We start from the raw sequence: 16,051 nt of genomic DNA on the forward strand, positions 1-16,051 counted from the left end.
CTGGTCTCACCCGACCTTGTTACCTACATGTCCAGGAGGACGGAGTTATCAGTCCAATCTGGTTGTTTGTTGTGGGGGAGACGTGTCACTATTCCACCACCACTGAGATCACAGATGTTAGAACAGCTACATTCCGGTCACTGTGGAATAGTGCGCATGAAGGAAATTGCACGAAGCTATTTTTGGTGGCCTGGATTGGACAGTGCTATTGAAGAGAAGGCAAAAGCTTGTATGTCATGTCAGGGTGTGAGGAATGCACCCCAGTGGGCACCCCTACACCCATGGGACTGGCCTGAAAACCTGTGGCAATGTATTCACATTGACTTCGCTGGCCCCCTTGAAGGAAGCATGTTCTTGATGGCAGTAGATGCCCATTCTAAATGGCCAGAAGTCTCTATAATGCAGTCCACTACTGCAGAGAGTACTATCCAAAAACTACGGGGACTCTTTAGTCGTTTCGGTCTGCCAGAACAACTTGTGAGTGACAACGGACTGCAGTTCGTCTCTCAGGAGTTTCAAAATTTTAAGAAGGCAAATGGGATACACCACATCACGTCAGCACCATATCATCCATCCACCAACGGATTAGCTTAAAGATTTGTGCAGACAATGAAACACGCTTTGAAATCAGCAAAGGGACAATACTCCATTCAAAAGCGTCTGGATACCTTCTTACTTTCCTACAGAAACACACCTCATGCTACGACACAGGCATCCCCGGCCTTTCTAATGATGGGACGACAGCTGCGCACTTGCTTTGATCTGGTGAAACCTTCCGAACCCCGACAAATTGTGCAACATCAGCAGCAATATCAAATCATCAGACGGGCACCCAAAGCAAAAGACCGAACCTTTAGACCGGGACAGCCAGTTTTGGCTCGGAATTATACTTCCAGAGCTAAATGGGTCCTTGCCACAATCATCACTCAAACAGGACCTGTTTCCTACACAGTCTGGACTGCAGAGAATCTTACCTGGCGGCGACATGTAGATCAGCTGTTGCCAGGTCATGCCAGTCCTCAGGACACATCTGCAGTTGAGTGGTCTGACTTCACCTCTTCTGGTGAGACACTGAATCACGAATCACCGGTTCCTGACTGTTCTCTTCAGTTACTGCCGGCAGCTGAGATACCCCTTTGCCCAGCACGAGTTGATACCACCTCCTCACCTGTTCGTGCTGCGGACCCTGAGCCCATGGTACTTTCGGGTGCAACAACACCAGAAGTTCGCCGTAATCCACCCAGAGACAGAAGGCCTCCTCATCGGCTGGATCTTTAGCTAGGGCGAACCCATGGTTATGGGGCAAAATAATCCCCAGGGTTTAGCCGGGAATGGAGGCAGTCTACCCTCCTTCTCTAGTCTAGTGTGTGTTTTATTTAGGGGATGTTCTGATTTGGGGGGGGCGGAATATGTTGTGTATTTGGTTGACATGATTTTTGTTCCTATGGCACCTGAGTTAGATTATTAGGGGATAGCCCAGCCAGCTTCGGCCGGTTAGGCGAGCTCTGTGTTCGTAAATAAATGGTAGTTTTGTTAGCTGTCGGCTCTCAAGTGATTATTTCCTAAACCGGCTGCCCCCAAGGATATAACAACTCGCTGGGGGGGACTTCATGTCCCGCAGCAAGCTCCATGAAGCCCAGCGCCCGTGAGGAGTCCCAACGGCTGTGGGCACCATGTGGGTTTCCCTGCACGGTTGGGGCCCTTTGCAGCCTGCCCCATCCTCGCTAATCCCCAGCTCGGGGCTCTTCCCTGGGGGAGCCCGTGGTACCAGCCCGCGCCTCCTGCTGCCCCGTTCCAGGCGCGCGGCATCATGGGAATTGCAGGCCGCTCCGGGAAGAGCGGTGGAAGAACTGCATCTCCCAGGGTCCTTTGCGGGAGTGAACTACACCTCCCAGGAAGCTTGCTGCGCCCACCCCCAGCAACGGTCTGTCTCCGCTTGCTCCGTGCCGGTCAAGGCGGAGCGGATTCACTGCGGGACGCGGCGGTTGGATTCCCGGCGGGAAGCGCAGCGCCGGGAGGATGGAGCTGGCCCCGCTCATCAGGAAACTCGGTAACGGTCCCGGGAACGGCCGTGGGCATGTGGGGCTGCGGGGGCTGAGCTAGGTCTGTGCTGGGGGGCGAGAGTGGTTCCTGACTGTTTGATAGGTGCGGGTGTGTGTGTGCGTGCACACGCGTGTACAGTGGGTTTGTGCATGACACCGGCATAGCCCCGCGTGCAGCTCCGCGCGCGTTATTTATCCCCAGTGCTCAATGCAAGGCACCCGTGTCAGGCACGAAGTGCGCGTCAGGTCTTCCTGCCATCCCTGTGCATGTTTTAGGCTGGTATTTTGCTAAACTTGGTTTCTTTCATGGTGGTGGGAATGAATATAGCTTGTCAAGGTTCCTCCCTCACTCTGAACTTTAGGGTACAGATGTGGGGACCTGCATGGACACTTCTAAGCTTAATTACCAGCTTAGATCTGGTATCACTGCCACTATCCAGAAATTTCAGTGTCTGGAACACTTCCTCTCCCCCCCAAAACCTTCCCCTCCCTGGGCAGCCTTGAGAGGCTTTTTCACCAAGTTCCTGGTAAACACTGATCCAACCGCTTGGATCTTAACACAAGGAGAATTTAACCATCCTCCCTCCTTTCCCCCACCAATTCCTGGTGAGTCCAGATCCAATCCCGCTGGATCTTAAAACAAGGAAAAATCAATCAGGTTCTTACAAAGAAAGCTTTTAATTAAAGAAAGAAAGGTAAAAATCATCTCTGTAAAATTAGGATGGAAAATACTTTACAGGATCATCAGATTCATATAGACTAGAGGAACCCCCGCTAGCCATAGGTTCAAAGTTACGGCAAACAGAGGTAAAATCCTCTCAGCAAAAAGGAACATTTACAAGTTGAGAAAACAAAAATAAGACTAACACGCCTTGCTTGGCTGTTGCTTACAAGTTTGAAACATGAGAGACTGATTCAGAAAGATTTGGAGAGCCTGGTTTGAACATCTGGTCCCTCTTAGTCTCAAGAGAAAACAGCCCCCCAAAACAAAGAGCACAAACAAACGACTTCCCTCCATCAAGATTCGAAAGTATCTTGTCCCCCCATTGGTCCTCTGGTCAGGTGTCAGCCAGGTTTACTGAGCTTCTTAACCCTTTACAGGTAAAAGAGACATTAGCCCTTAACTATCTGTTTATGACAAGCTTATTGTTGTTCTCTGTTTGTTGTTGTTTGTTGTTCTCTTTAAGAGAAACAACTCCAAATAGGGGGCTAACCCCCTGGGCTCAGAAGGGGAAATAAGAGTAAGTAATTCTGTCCCCCATCCCCTTCTCTTCCCTATCCCATGCCCCTTCTCCACTGCCCATCTCCTCCCCTCCCCACTCCCTCTTAAGGAGGCGAAGTTGATTATGGCAGTCAAGTGTTTTTTTTGTTTTATTTTTTAATGCAGTGCTGTTTATTTATAAAGAATGTACACAACGTCCTTTTTCTCTGAACACAGTAGAACCAAATTAGATCAGGTTTATGAATACAGCCTTTTATTTAAAAGTGAATTTAGAACGTTAGAAGATGCGCTGTTGACTTAGGGATGGAGAAAGACGTACCATTTGTCCCTGTGACAAGCAGCAACACAAGGTTTCCTAAATCTTAGATGTCCCTGCTGAGACACCAAACAAAACTAAGAATTGGGATGGTATTGTAGATATGTTTCTGGACCACTTTAATTCCTTAAAACTCCATCACTATCCTCTTCTTTTTTTTGCACAGGTCATCAACTTGCAGAGATAAGAGAACGAGCTCTCAAGAGTATATTGTGTAAATTAGATCATAATTTGATTTCATATGCTGATCTTGTCCAAGAACAGTTGCTTTTTCTCCATTTGCTGGAATGGTTCAATTTTCCTATAGTACCGATGAAAGAGGAGATACTAAATTTGGTGAACAACTTGGTAAAGGTATGACATTTTGTTCTTAAAGAGTATGCATTTACAATATTAGACATAAATGGAATTTACTCACACACTACACAGTGCTCTTTTTTTTTATGAGTGCTTTGCAACTAACTGAGATGAATTTATAAATGAGGATAAGTATCATTAAAACCATTATATAGATGAGGAAACAGACACACAAGTGAAATAACATGTGCAAGATGACATGGCAGGTCAGTGGGAGAGCTGGAAAAATAACGCTGGTCACTTGATTCCCAATACAGGGACCAGTCTCCACTTTTGCCACGTAGACTGAAATAATCAGAAAAAAGGAGAGCAGGGATTTGCTTAGAACAGGGTTAGAGAAAACAGTGATGAAAATGCCTTTCCTCCATTTATGGTAAAGTTTCCAGCACTGGTAATATCTGCATAGAAGCATTATTGTTGAAAAATAGGGGGATAATTGCCTGGTTTGGATGAATGTAAAGAGTTTAATGGCTTGCCTTAAGTGTTACAGCTAGTCATTGGCAGAGATGGGCATGGAATAGGATCCCCTGACTCCCACCCTGCACTAATCACCATACAACAATGTGGAAAAACATTTGATATTGAGTTGAAAAACTTTAATTTTCTGTAAGATAACAAAAAGCTGAATTTAAGTTTGATAGCTCTGTCTTTTTGATGTAGTATAGAAACTTTAAGAAATTGCCAGCATGTCTTAACTGATTGTCCTCTTTCTGATCTAGCATCCGTCTGCTGTCCGGCAATTGGTTGGGATTGGTGCAGTGGAATTCTTTTCTCAACTTCGTCATCATATGGATCCACATCTGCAGACTGTAATTGATGGGATCCTAGATGGTCTCTTCCTACTTCCTTCAGAAATTCCTGCCAATTATCCAGCAGTGTCTTACCAAGGACAGCCCTTACCATCAGAAGACAAACCAGGTAATTTATATTTTTGAAAAGTTTACTTGCTTGGTATTTTAAAAATAACCTAGTTTCCACCCTGTTTGCTTTCCCTTCATGTTCTCTGAGCACAAGTCTCTTTGGGAGAAGGCACTACACAGTTTTGTTTTGTGGGGCTCCTTATCTAGTCTCTTGATGTTTGTGGGAAAGGATGATGGTGATGTATCATTTATGTTGCTCACTGGCCTAACCCCCTTGTGTGTGGGTAAAGGTAGTGTCAGCAGCTATTCTAGCTTTGAGGTTGCAATGTATGAGAGTGGAACAATTCTTTTTTTTTGGGCTCTTGCAGCCTTTCTGACTCTTGCACAATTTCTCTGTGCAGAACTTGTTTACTGGGCCTCTGTGAGGAATCAAGGTTAGGCCATTAACTAGTGTTAGAGAACCCAGCTGATTTTATTGGTTCTTTTTTGACAGTTCAGGCAGATTTTTCCTTCTCCAGTTTTGATTGTGTGTATGAAATGTGGTGAGCCCCTCACAGCTACTAAGCTACAGTCCCTCTCCTCTGTCTGCCCTAAATATCACAATGCTACTACCTTACAGTAACTTCTAGTTCCAGTGTAAACTTTATGTGAGAAGCATGTGCTGGTTTTACTAAATTCTTTAAATCAGAAGCCATAATTGTCTCTTCTATAAATAGTTAGCCTTTTTTATTGTAGGGAAAATTTAAAAATCAGGCTAACATCATGGATGTCGTTAGACCAAATGAGATTCCTAAATTGGTTTTCTGAAGCTTACTTTTGAGAATCCATATTGCTACTGATGTTCCAAGGGGATATTAGAATAATACGGGTGCGTGTGTATTTCATGTTTTTTTTATTATTTATATGTAGCCAAAAGCCCAGTAAACTACTGAGCTGACCTGCCACTTACTTTAAGGTTGACTATGTATCTCTAAACTATTATTCTCTTTGAAAACTTTACCTGCTTTGTTACAAAAATAATACTTCAGATTAAAGGAAAACATTTTCTCTATCTTTCAGTTTTGTTTACTTTGTTCATTTGGTAGCACTTTGTATATAGTCAGTTCCCCTGATTATGTAGGACACAAGAAGGAGACAGAGAAACTGCTTAAAAATTGGAGAATGTAACTGCAAAATTACAAATTGAGAGGACTCGGGCAAAGTGTAATATCTGAAAGGACTTTTAACTCCATTTTTCTGATAGATAAGATTTATAATTTAGGGATAAAGTAGTAAACAATTCAACCACAAAATACAGAAAAATATTGTATTTGTATACAATGAAAACATGCTTTTTTTTAAAATTTACTGCCATGTTTTGTTTGATTTAGTTTTACACCAAGAAGAAATATTCACTGGATATTTTCACCAAGGCAGAAGTAATTTGCAACAGATGGAAATCCCTCCCAAAAGATCAGTTGGTATGCAATTGAAATAATTCTGTCATATACATATATTCAATAGAGGATTCTGTGGAAAATGAAATTTCCAATATCTTTTAAATTACAACTGGCATTGTTATGCCTTGTGCTTCTTGCTGCCATTTTGTGAATACTGGCCTCATAGAAACGTTAGTGGTAGAGATGATAAACCTAGTTTTCATCTAGTAATTCTAGTGGAGTAACAATTAAAAGTAGACATTTAGAACATTTTTAATTTTTTTTTAATATTTTAAAATTTAAAGCACCTAAGTCCCACTGGAAAAAGTGACTTAGAGAATTAGGCGCCTAAATACCATTAACTTGCAATGAAATATAAACTCTTATATGCCTAAGTCTTTTTTGAGAATGGGACCTAGGTGCTTTTGAAAACATTATCCTGTATCTAAATAGTAAATGGCACTAATGCTTTTTTATTTATCTAGTATTACTGAGATAACTATAGCACAAACATAGCAGAAGTACCTCTGTCACACATGGCCCTGGTCAAACTTCCCCTGACTGGACAATCGCCTTATTGCTGTATTTGGATCTCATAGCTGGACATGTGTGCTCTTAAGCTTCTTGTGGTCTGAGTAGGCTTCAGAACTGTCTGTTCCCTTGGCTTCTTTGGTATATTTCCTGTCCATGGTCTCTGTCTGTTACCCCTTTAAGGAAATGGGGCCCTGGGGCCCCATTGCCAGTGACTCCTAGCCCCAGATGCCTCAGTAGTTCATGCACACCCTTTTCCAGAGTTCCACCTTGTGAATTTATAGTTCACCTTTTCAGGGACATGGACATGTGATAGTTGAGGGACGCAGACCCAAAGTCTTTTTGCAAATGTTTCTAAACAAGTCATTCTTTACTTGAGAAACCATAAAAGATGTACAGATCCAGAGACATCCCCCTCTCCCCCCCCCCCCCCGGCTTCCCCCAAAAAACTCAAAGCCTGCTCACATTTCCCTGCCTGAATTTTCTCACCACTGGGGGCCATGCCTGCAGACAGTCAACATCAGCAAAATGTCTTGCAGCCTGCAATCAGATTATCCTGATGGGACGCAGGTTGCCCAACACTGCTCTATATCCAGTGAATCAGAGTAGCATGCTGGAAAGCAATCCATAATGTTTAATATTCTTTTAATTGTGTTCTTATCAGTAGAGTGACAAGATGAAAACTGGGTTTTACAAGTTGACATTGGTGTTACCATACTTCTTTCACCAATTCACTTTTCAGCAACATATTGGCTATCATTAGGAATACAAAATTACTTAAATGCAATTTTTAATTAAAAGGTTAATTTAACAAGATATTGTCACAAAAAGTGCAGAAATTACACAAATTACAGTTAGGTATAGAAATTGGAAATAGAATTCTTTAAGTTCAAATTTTGGGAAAGTGTGTTTTTGCAGCAGAACAGAAAAAGATTACAGATTGATGCATTTAAGGTAGGGGAAATATTGCTGCTACGTCTCCTTACTGAATCTTTTTATGTAATATCAATGAGTTACTGCAACTTGTTCATTCTCTGATTACTCTGCTGAAAACTCAATGCATTGGCAGCTCTTCAAATAGATTTAGTTCAATCAGGTTTTATAACTAAAAATTCACTGTACACATGCTACAAATATTGACTCTCCTAAAGAAGTACATTAACATTTTTGGAATATGCTTTTTAAAATACTTTTGCTATTTTTAACAGTAAATCAGACAGTGAAGTGTTTGAAGTTTTCCACATTTCCTTGGTTAACACTGACCACAACAGATAGACATGTTCTTTCATCAAATGAAAGGTACAGTAATGAAGATTTATAGTTTCTATTTTTTACTTCATTGGATTTCAACCACTCAAATTTTGTTTTTCAGCACTAACTACTCCTGTTGGGAATATTTTTTAAATGAGTCGAGTGATTATGAAAGCTATTCTGAAGACTGGTAGCAGTCACGCTACCCACTGCAGTGTCTTAACTTTGTCCTGTACCTTTGTCTTTAGCATAAATTGCTTGGGTCAGCCAACAATGCCAATTTGGTGGGTTTTGGGATGTGGACAAATTGTTGGTACTAACTGGAATGAGATCATGAACTTACTTTCCAAGGGCCCCCAAATCATTATTAGTAACTAACATAGATATGAATCCAGACAGCTGTAGCTATTTTATCTCAATTCCAGTTCCTTGAGCCAAACACTCCTCCTTCCTGGTGTAAAAGGCTTTAAACCTTGATGTTACTCCCTTGTTGAAAACTAGATCATTTTATAATGGTGGAATTTTAGACTATAAAAGCCTTTAAAATGTTGTGGTAAAAACTTCTGTTGCTTGAATCACTTAAGAATAGGCAAAACAGAAGATAGCGTATGTCTAGTACAGAGGAAAATGGAGGAAGATGGACTAGATTACTTAACAGACCTATTCCATCTCCAACTGATTCTTATCACTGTTTGCAGAAGAAACAGATTTGTCTACTTTTCCTGTGTGATAAATTGTAAAATCTGGAAAATCTATTTAATGCTTTTAATTTTCCCTTTAAATCTGACAGATCTCTGGTTCATAAAAAGGACAAGGTTGCTACTTCGGCTTGAGTATTTAAAAACTATTTGTAATGAAAGAAGAGGCACAGTGGGGAAGAGAGGGTGGAGTGAAAGAAAATTGAAAAAGGAAAGGAGAAGGACTTGAAAAAGGGAAATTAGTGGAGAAAAGAACTTTTTTTTAGAAGGACAACAGTAAAGCTAGAGTAAATGCCATTTGTTCTAAATTGGCTTCCTTTATGTAAATTCTTACCTCTGACTGAAATTCTTCATTTTGCTAATTTGGGTAGTGGTAGAATTTTGTTACTGATGACATGAGTCAATGTGTTGTTTACCATAGCGAATGACTAAGTTCACAGGGAATTTCTGATTTTCTTATCTCTATTTAAAATTCCAAAGGGGTTAAGGAAGTAGCTTCTCCTTGAGAAATCTAGGTTGAAACTTGGTGTGATCCAAATGGAATTGAGTTTGGGTGTAACATTTTGCTTGTATTGATCTTCACTGTTAAGGATGTGAGGGAGATTTCCAAACCTGATCCATTCTTTTAGGTGACAGATATGAGGAACTGTCCCAAACTGAGGTGTCATTAGAGGAGATTTCAGAACAAATTGATAAACTAAACAGTAATATGTCTTCAGGACCTGATGTTATTCACCCAAGAGTTCTGAAGGAACTGAAATGTGAAATTGCAGGACTACTAACTATCATTTGTAACCTATCATTTAAATCAGCTTCTGTACTAAATGACTAGAGGATAGCTAATGTGACACCAGTTTTTAAAAAGGGCTCCAGAGGTGACCCTGGCAATTTATAGGCCAGTAAGCCTCACTTCAGTACCTTCAGTACCTCACTTCAGGGCAAATTGATTGAAACTATCATAAAGAACAAAATTGTCAGACACATAGATGAAAATAATTTGTTGGGAAAAAGTCAACATGATTTTTGTAAAGGGAAATCATGCCTCACCAATTTACTAGAATTCTTTAGGGGGTCAACAAGCATGTGGACAAGGGGTATCCAGTGGATATAGTGTACTTAGATTTTCAGAAAGCCTTTGACAAGATTCCTCACCAAAGGCCCGTAAGCAGAATAAGTAGTCATGGGATAAGAGGGAAGGTTCTCTCATGGATTGGTAACTGGTTAAAAGATAGGAAACAAAAGCTAGGAATAAATTATTAGTTTTCAGAATGAAGAGAGGTAAATAGTGGTGTCCCCCAGGGATCTGTACTGAGCCCAGTCCTATTTAACATATTCATAAATGATCTGGAAAAAGGGGTAAACAGTAAGGTGGGAAAATTTGCAGATGATACAAAACTACTCAAGATAGTTAAGTCCCAGGCAGACAGCGAAGAGCTACAAAAGGATCTCACAAAACTGGGTGACTGGGCAACAAAATGGTAGATGAAATTTAATGTGGTTAAATGCAAAGTAATGCACATTGGAAAACATAATCCTAACTATATATATACAGTGATGCGGTCTAAATTAGCTGTTACCACTCAAGAAAGAGATCTTGGCGTCATTGTGGATAATTCTCTGAAATCATCCACTCAATGTGCAGCGGCAGTCATTAAAGCAAACAGAATATTGGGAATCATCAAGAAAGGGATAGATAATAAGACAGAAAATATCATATTGCCTCTATATAAATCCATGGTACACCCAGACCTTGAATACTGCTTGCAGATATGGTCACCTCGTCTCAAAAAAGATCTATTGGAATTGGAAAAGGTTCAGAAAAGGGCAACAAAAATGATTATGGGGATAGAACGGCTTCCGTATGAGGAGAGATTAATAAGACTGGGACTTTTCAGCTTGGAAAAGAGGCGACTAAGGGGGGAGTATGATAGAGGTCTATGGGTGGTACAGAGAAAGTAAATAAGGAAGTGTTATTTACTCCTTCTCATAATACAAGACCAATGGCCACCAAGTGAAATTAATAGGTAGCAGGTTTAAAACAAACACAAGAAAGTATTTTTTCACGCAGTGCACTGTCAACCTGTAGAACTCCTTGCCAGAGGGTGTTGTGAAGGTCAGTATTATAACGGGGTTCAAAAGGGAGCTAGTTAGATTCATAGAAGATAGGTCCATCAATGGCTATCAGCCAAGATGGGCAGGAATGGTGACCCTCGCCTCTGTTTGCCAGAAGCTGGGATTGGGTGACGGGGCAGGGATCACTTGATAACCTCTCTGTTCATTCCCTTTGGGGCACCTGCCATTGGCTACTGTAAGAGGACAGGATACATGGCTTGATGGACCTTTCATCTGACACAGTGTGGCCGTTCTTATGTTGTTTGTCCACAACAATAACTCAACCAGGAACCTTTACTTGGAAAAGGCTTTCAATTTCACTGATACGTTTGTAAGGAAATGTCTACCTCTGACTTCCACTGTTCTAGTGTTTCTGACATTAACTGAATTTCAACTTGATTTTTAGCTCTTTGAGAAGTAATAACCACAGTTTAATTTGGAGCACATGTGAGCTTCTACAGGATGTTATTATGCAAGATTTCCCTGCTGAGATTTTCCTTCAAAGACCAAAGATTGTTCAGGTTAGAACTGCCATCAGCTAAACCTTTCCATTGGGTTACAAAACAAGTCTTGTAAAGTGGGAGCTCAAATAAATTTTCCTGATAATCCATCTGGAGCCGATGCTTCTGTATTTAGATAGAGTGGGCACTATTTAAATGAATGTTTGGCTAAATGGAAGGAGAAAAGGGAATTTACTATATGGCACACTTAAGAGAGGAAACCTGCATTTTATTTTTTTTTATAGTCTCCTTCTTAGCTGTTCACAACATCTAATCTATATATACTGTGAATTGGCTTTTTTCCCCATATTACTCTGGTTAAAGTGAATGGCAAGTATCTCCCATAAAAGTTGTTTCTAGGATGGTGACAAAGGCTCATTTGAAACTAGCGTGAAGTACATGCTTCTCCTTGGTCTAATAAAGTTGCCTTCAATGAACAAAGAACTTTTAACTGTGCCTTCAGTATGATTTTGCTTACACTCATTCAGAAGTTATTTTATTTCTGTTTACAAATTTCTGTTAATCCTTGTGTTTTTAGAGCCTTCTGTCTCTATTAAAGTTGGCTTTTGGAAAAGATGGAAAACACCGCTTAGCCTTGCAGGCGGTGTCATGCCTGCAACAGTTATGTGTCTTCTTAAGAAATAGGCTTAATTTTCACAGAGATCCAGGCTTTTTCTCCACTGACCAAGGTGTGTATATGTAAATGTTGTGGTGTGTGATTGTGGAATTGATTTTCCTGAAGATACTTTGCATGTTTGAAAATTCCATCCTGTAGCAATGCGAGTTTGGGATGGCTGCCATGCTCAAAAGTGATGATGAATCTCTTCTATACATGTAGGCTGTGCATGCTACATGTGTTAAATAAACAATATTTTATAAATGTTTTTGGATTCTAAAAATATTAATTGGAATTCTTTCTTATGCTTCTCCATCTGTAAAATTAGGTGTATTAGTTACTGAGAGTCCAAATGTACAAGCCTCAAATGGAGAGGAGAACTCAAATAAATTAAATTTAAAATTAAAACATCAACCGCAGCATTTGAACCTGGGACTTCTGGATCTAGAAGCAAAGCCTCATGACCCAGCAAAATCATGACTGACTTTCACTAAAGACTGAAGGACGCCCTCTCCTTCCATGGCCTATTACTCTGCCAAATTTCATCTCTTTACCTCTACCTGCTTAGATTTTAGAGCTGTTCATAAAACATTGCAAGCATGTTGTTACAGAAACGCTGCTTGTGATTCTGTAGTTAAGACTGAACTGAATATTGCACTTATAGCAAGATTCAGACTTTTTTTTGCATGACGAATGGAGCACTTACTTTTTGAGTAAGAGCACCCAAATCTTTAACCAAAAGCTGACCCCAAACTTCTTTGAGTCTTAAATAACTTAAAAAAAATCTTTACTGGGCTCTGCACTTCTAGAACTTGAAGCAGAAGTACCAAACTACCACACAATATTCATGTGAGACTTCTATTAGAATTTTACAGACCCAAGGATTATGTTTACATTGGTTTTTTTTTCAATGTTAGTCTGCAATGAATCTCTGAACTTTTTGAGATTCATATGGACTAAAGTATCAGAGGGGTAGCCGTGTTAGTCTGGATCTGTAAAAGCAGCAAAGAATCTGTGGCACCTTATGGACTAACAGACGTTTTGGAGCATGAGCTTTCGTGGGTGAATATCCACTTCGTCAGATGCGTGTAGTGGAAATTTCCAGGGGCACGTATATATATGCAAGCAAGCTAGAGATAATGAGGTTAGTTCAATCAGGGAGGCTGAGGCCCTGTTCTAGCAGTTTGGCTGCTAGAACAGGGCCTCAGCCTCCCTGATTGAACTAACTTCATTATCTCTAGCTTGCTTGCATATATATACCTGCCCCTGGAAATTTCCACTACACGCATCTGACGAAGTGGGTATTCACCCACGAAAGCTCATGCTCCAAAACGTCTGTTAGTCCATAAGGTGCCACAGGATTCTTTGCTGCTTTTATATGGAGTAAAGTAGTTTTGTGCCAATCTCCTGTACTTTTCTCCTTATTTTTTTTACTCTGCTTTAATGAATAGTGTTAAAATTTTTTGCCATTTGTTACCCCGCTTGGACTTTTCATACTTCACTGAGTGGTTTGTAAGACTGAGAGGTGTGTGGTAAATTTATTTTTCTGCTTTTGTTGCATAAGGTACAGCTTCCCAGAATTCTTCTATGTCCTATGGCCAAGAAGTAAGAGGACCTCACCATTCCCAGAATCCATCGCTTGGAAGTAGTAGCCCTCGACCATCTGTGATTGGACATACTGGTCAGCGTCCCAGAGGTGATGGCCAAGACTGGGATGCAGCATCTTCCAGGTGAACAAAGTGGGAGCTTAAGTTAATCCTATTGCTTATTACCAGAATTACCTATTTTGCTCCTAGCCAGCTTGTGGGAAAACATGTACAGTAAAACCTCAGAATTGTGAACACCTCAGGAATGAAGATTGTTTGTAACTCCTGAAGTGTTCTAACTCTGAACAAAACTTTTTCTTTCAAAGTTTACAGCTGAGCATAGACTTAATACAGCTTTGGAACATTACTATGCAGAAGAAAAATGCTGCTTTCCCTTTAATTTTTAGTAGTTTTCGTTTAACACAGTACTGTACTGTATTTACTTTTTTTGGTCTCTGCTACTGCCTGATTGCATATTTCCAGTTCCAAATGAGGTTTGTGGTTGACCGGTCTGTTTGTAACTCAGATGTTCATAACTTTGAGATTCTACTGTAAGTCTAATTGTTGAAATTAGAATTCTAACTGGAAAAAGTCTTTAAAATAAAGAAACTTAAATTTAAAATGGTATTCACAATTTGTAATATCCTTCTGATCTCTCACATTCTGCTGTTGAGAGAGAAGACTGGTATTTTACAGGTGAACTACAAATACCTGACACTCTTTCAAATGGCTTAAGATAAGAAATCAGCAATTCACTGTGTGTGGACTTGGTTTGCAGTGAGATTTGAAAACCACTTCTTCTGCTGTTTACTTGACAAGTATTGAGATCGGGATTTTTTGTTTCCCTTCAACAGTTGGGAACATAGAAAAAACTTAAGAGTGAGTGTAATTTAATCTGTTTGTTGTGATTATACACACTTACATAAAAAGTTTCTAAGGATTTTTGGCATACAAGCTTGACCACATAAAATTTCAATTGTGCATGATTTAGCCACACAGCTCAAACTTTATGACTAATTTACTGGAGACTCTTAAAATGTAAAGGTCAGTGTGTATATGTGGTACTCATCTTGGTCCAAGATTTGTAATCACTCTGCAAGAATCAATGCCCTTTTATTATGTCATTACTTGAAGATTTAAAAAGACTGAATTCTTATTTACTCAATGGTGATACCTTTTTGAGTCATAATAGTTAGTGGATCTAACCAATATACAATAAAGTGTTCTCACATTATAGATATAGGAGCTCAGATGATTTTAACTGTCTTGAGAGCTATTATTACTATGTAAAAAAGTTATTGAATCTAGTACATAGAGTTTTTATTAAGCAGTTATATAGCACTATAAATAAACCCTGTGCTTTTCAGCACATAGACTAAGACCCTTCCCTCTGCCCTGAAGTGTTTACAGTCTAATACTGGAAAGACTTAGCACAGATCAACCCATCTAGAAATGGCAGGGGTGGCTATCTCATTGACTAGGAAATCAACATAGGATGATTTGAACTTTTAGCAAGTGAGAGAGAGGACATGTAGAGAACAAATGATAACTTGTTGCAAATGAAGTGCCATATTGTGACCTGTTTAACCCTGTCTGCATGCCCGTGCTCCCTTCGTCTCCTGATCTTGCTGTTCCTATGACAGGTAATAGCACAGACGTGAGAGCAGCCTCTGCTAGGCTACTGCTGTCATCCTATGCAGAAGGGTGGGGAATTCATGGAGCTTTGGGTCTGGTTTTAACGCATATGCTCATACTGCAGTGAAAGTAACCTATGCAGTGCTCAGGGAACAAAAGGGAGCCAAGAACTTGGACTATGTCTGAGTCAGTGCAACTACTCGCTGCTTCTTGCATGAGGCTTGTGGGAAAACCACAAATAACCCAGAGGCAACATGATGGAAAACCTGAAGCTCAGCAAGAGAATGAGATGAAGTAAACAATAGAGATGAAAGAATTAAGGGAGAGGAAAAATGTTGGTTCAAAATTCTCATCCTTATGTCTAATACTATTGAACAAGAATCCTTTCTAGCCACCAACTCTTGTTCAAGTTCTCATAATCTGATTTATTTTTCTATTTCTGTTTCTAAATATCACACTTTTTCTTCTTGCCTAAAATCTCTGAAGCTCTGCTATCATCTCTTTTTCTGTGTTTTAACTTCTGTTTGGAAACCTATCCTTTTCCCTTTTCTTAATACTTCTACTTTTAATGATTTGATGCATGGTCTCTTCCTCATCTCATAATCATACGTATTACAATCAGAGCCATCCATTGTTGATTCATCTGTATTTTTGTTTACATTGCTGTATCGTCTTTTTATTCTCCTTCAACTCTTAAGTTCAAAGGATCTATAGAAATACGCTGCTATCCTTTCAAAGTGCATTGGAAAGAGGGATCCATTTAAAGACAATATAACAAAATGCAGCCGTACCAGAGATTGCTTTCTTCAAATTCTTCATAAGGGAAAATGAATAAAGCTATTGTATGTTGAATTGCTTTATAAAGCCTTTCAAATATTTAGTCAAAATAATGACTTGCAGAGATGAA

At 40.0% G+C, this 16,051-nt stretch overlaps 1 protein-coding gene across 9 annotated transcripts in view; it reads left to right on the forward strand.

Moving 5' to 3' along the window:
* Window positions 1-1,916: 1,916 nt before the first annotated feature.
* Window positions 1,917-16,051, forward strand: part of RTTN (rotatin) — a 155,446-nt gene continuing 141,311 nt past the window's right edge. For all 9 annotated transcript variants that reach the window (XR_007772439.1, XR_007772438.1, XR_007772440.1 and 6 more), the window contains exons 1-8: window positions 1,917-2,050; window positions 3,747-3,934; window positions 4,657-4,855; window positions 6,168-6,257; window positions 7,955-8,045; window positions 11,214-11,328; window positions 11,846-11,996; window positions 13,488-13,653. Coding sequence is in view for 6 of the 9 variants with exons in the window: in XM_050938794.1 (XP_050794751.1) it covers window positions 2,020-2,050; window positions 3,747-3,934; window positions 4,657-4,855; window positions 6,168-6,257; window positions 7,955-8,045; window positions 11,214-11,328; window positions 11,846-11,996; window positions 13,488-13,653 (1,031 nt within the window). In the remaining 3 variants the exon portion in view is untranslated. The remainder of the gene's footprint in view (window positions 2,051-3,746; window positions 3,935-4,656; window positions 4,856-6,167; window positions 6,258-7,954; window positions 8,046-11,213; window positions 11,329-11,845; window positions 11,997-13,487; window positions 13,654-16,051) is intronic.

Source organism: Gopherus flavomarginatus, chromosome 2 (assembly GCF_025201925.1).
Source record: "Gopherus flavomarginatus isolate rGopFla2 chromosome 2, rGopFla2.mat.asm, whole genome shotgun sequence".
In the NCBI taxonomy this organism is placed as follows: domain Eukaryota; kingdom Metazoa; phylum Chordata; order Testudines; family Testudinidae; genus Gopherus; species Gopherus flavomarginatus.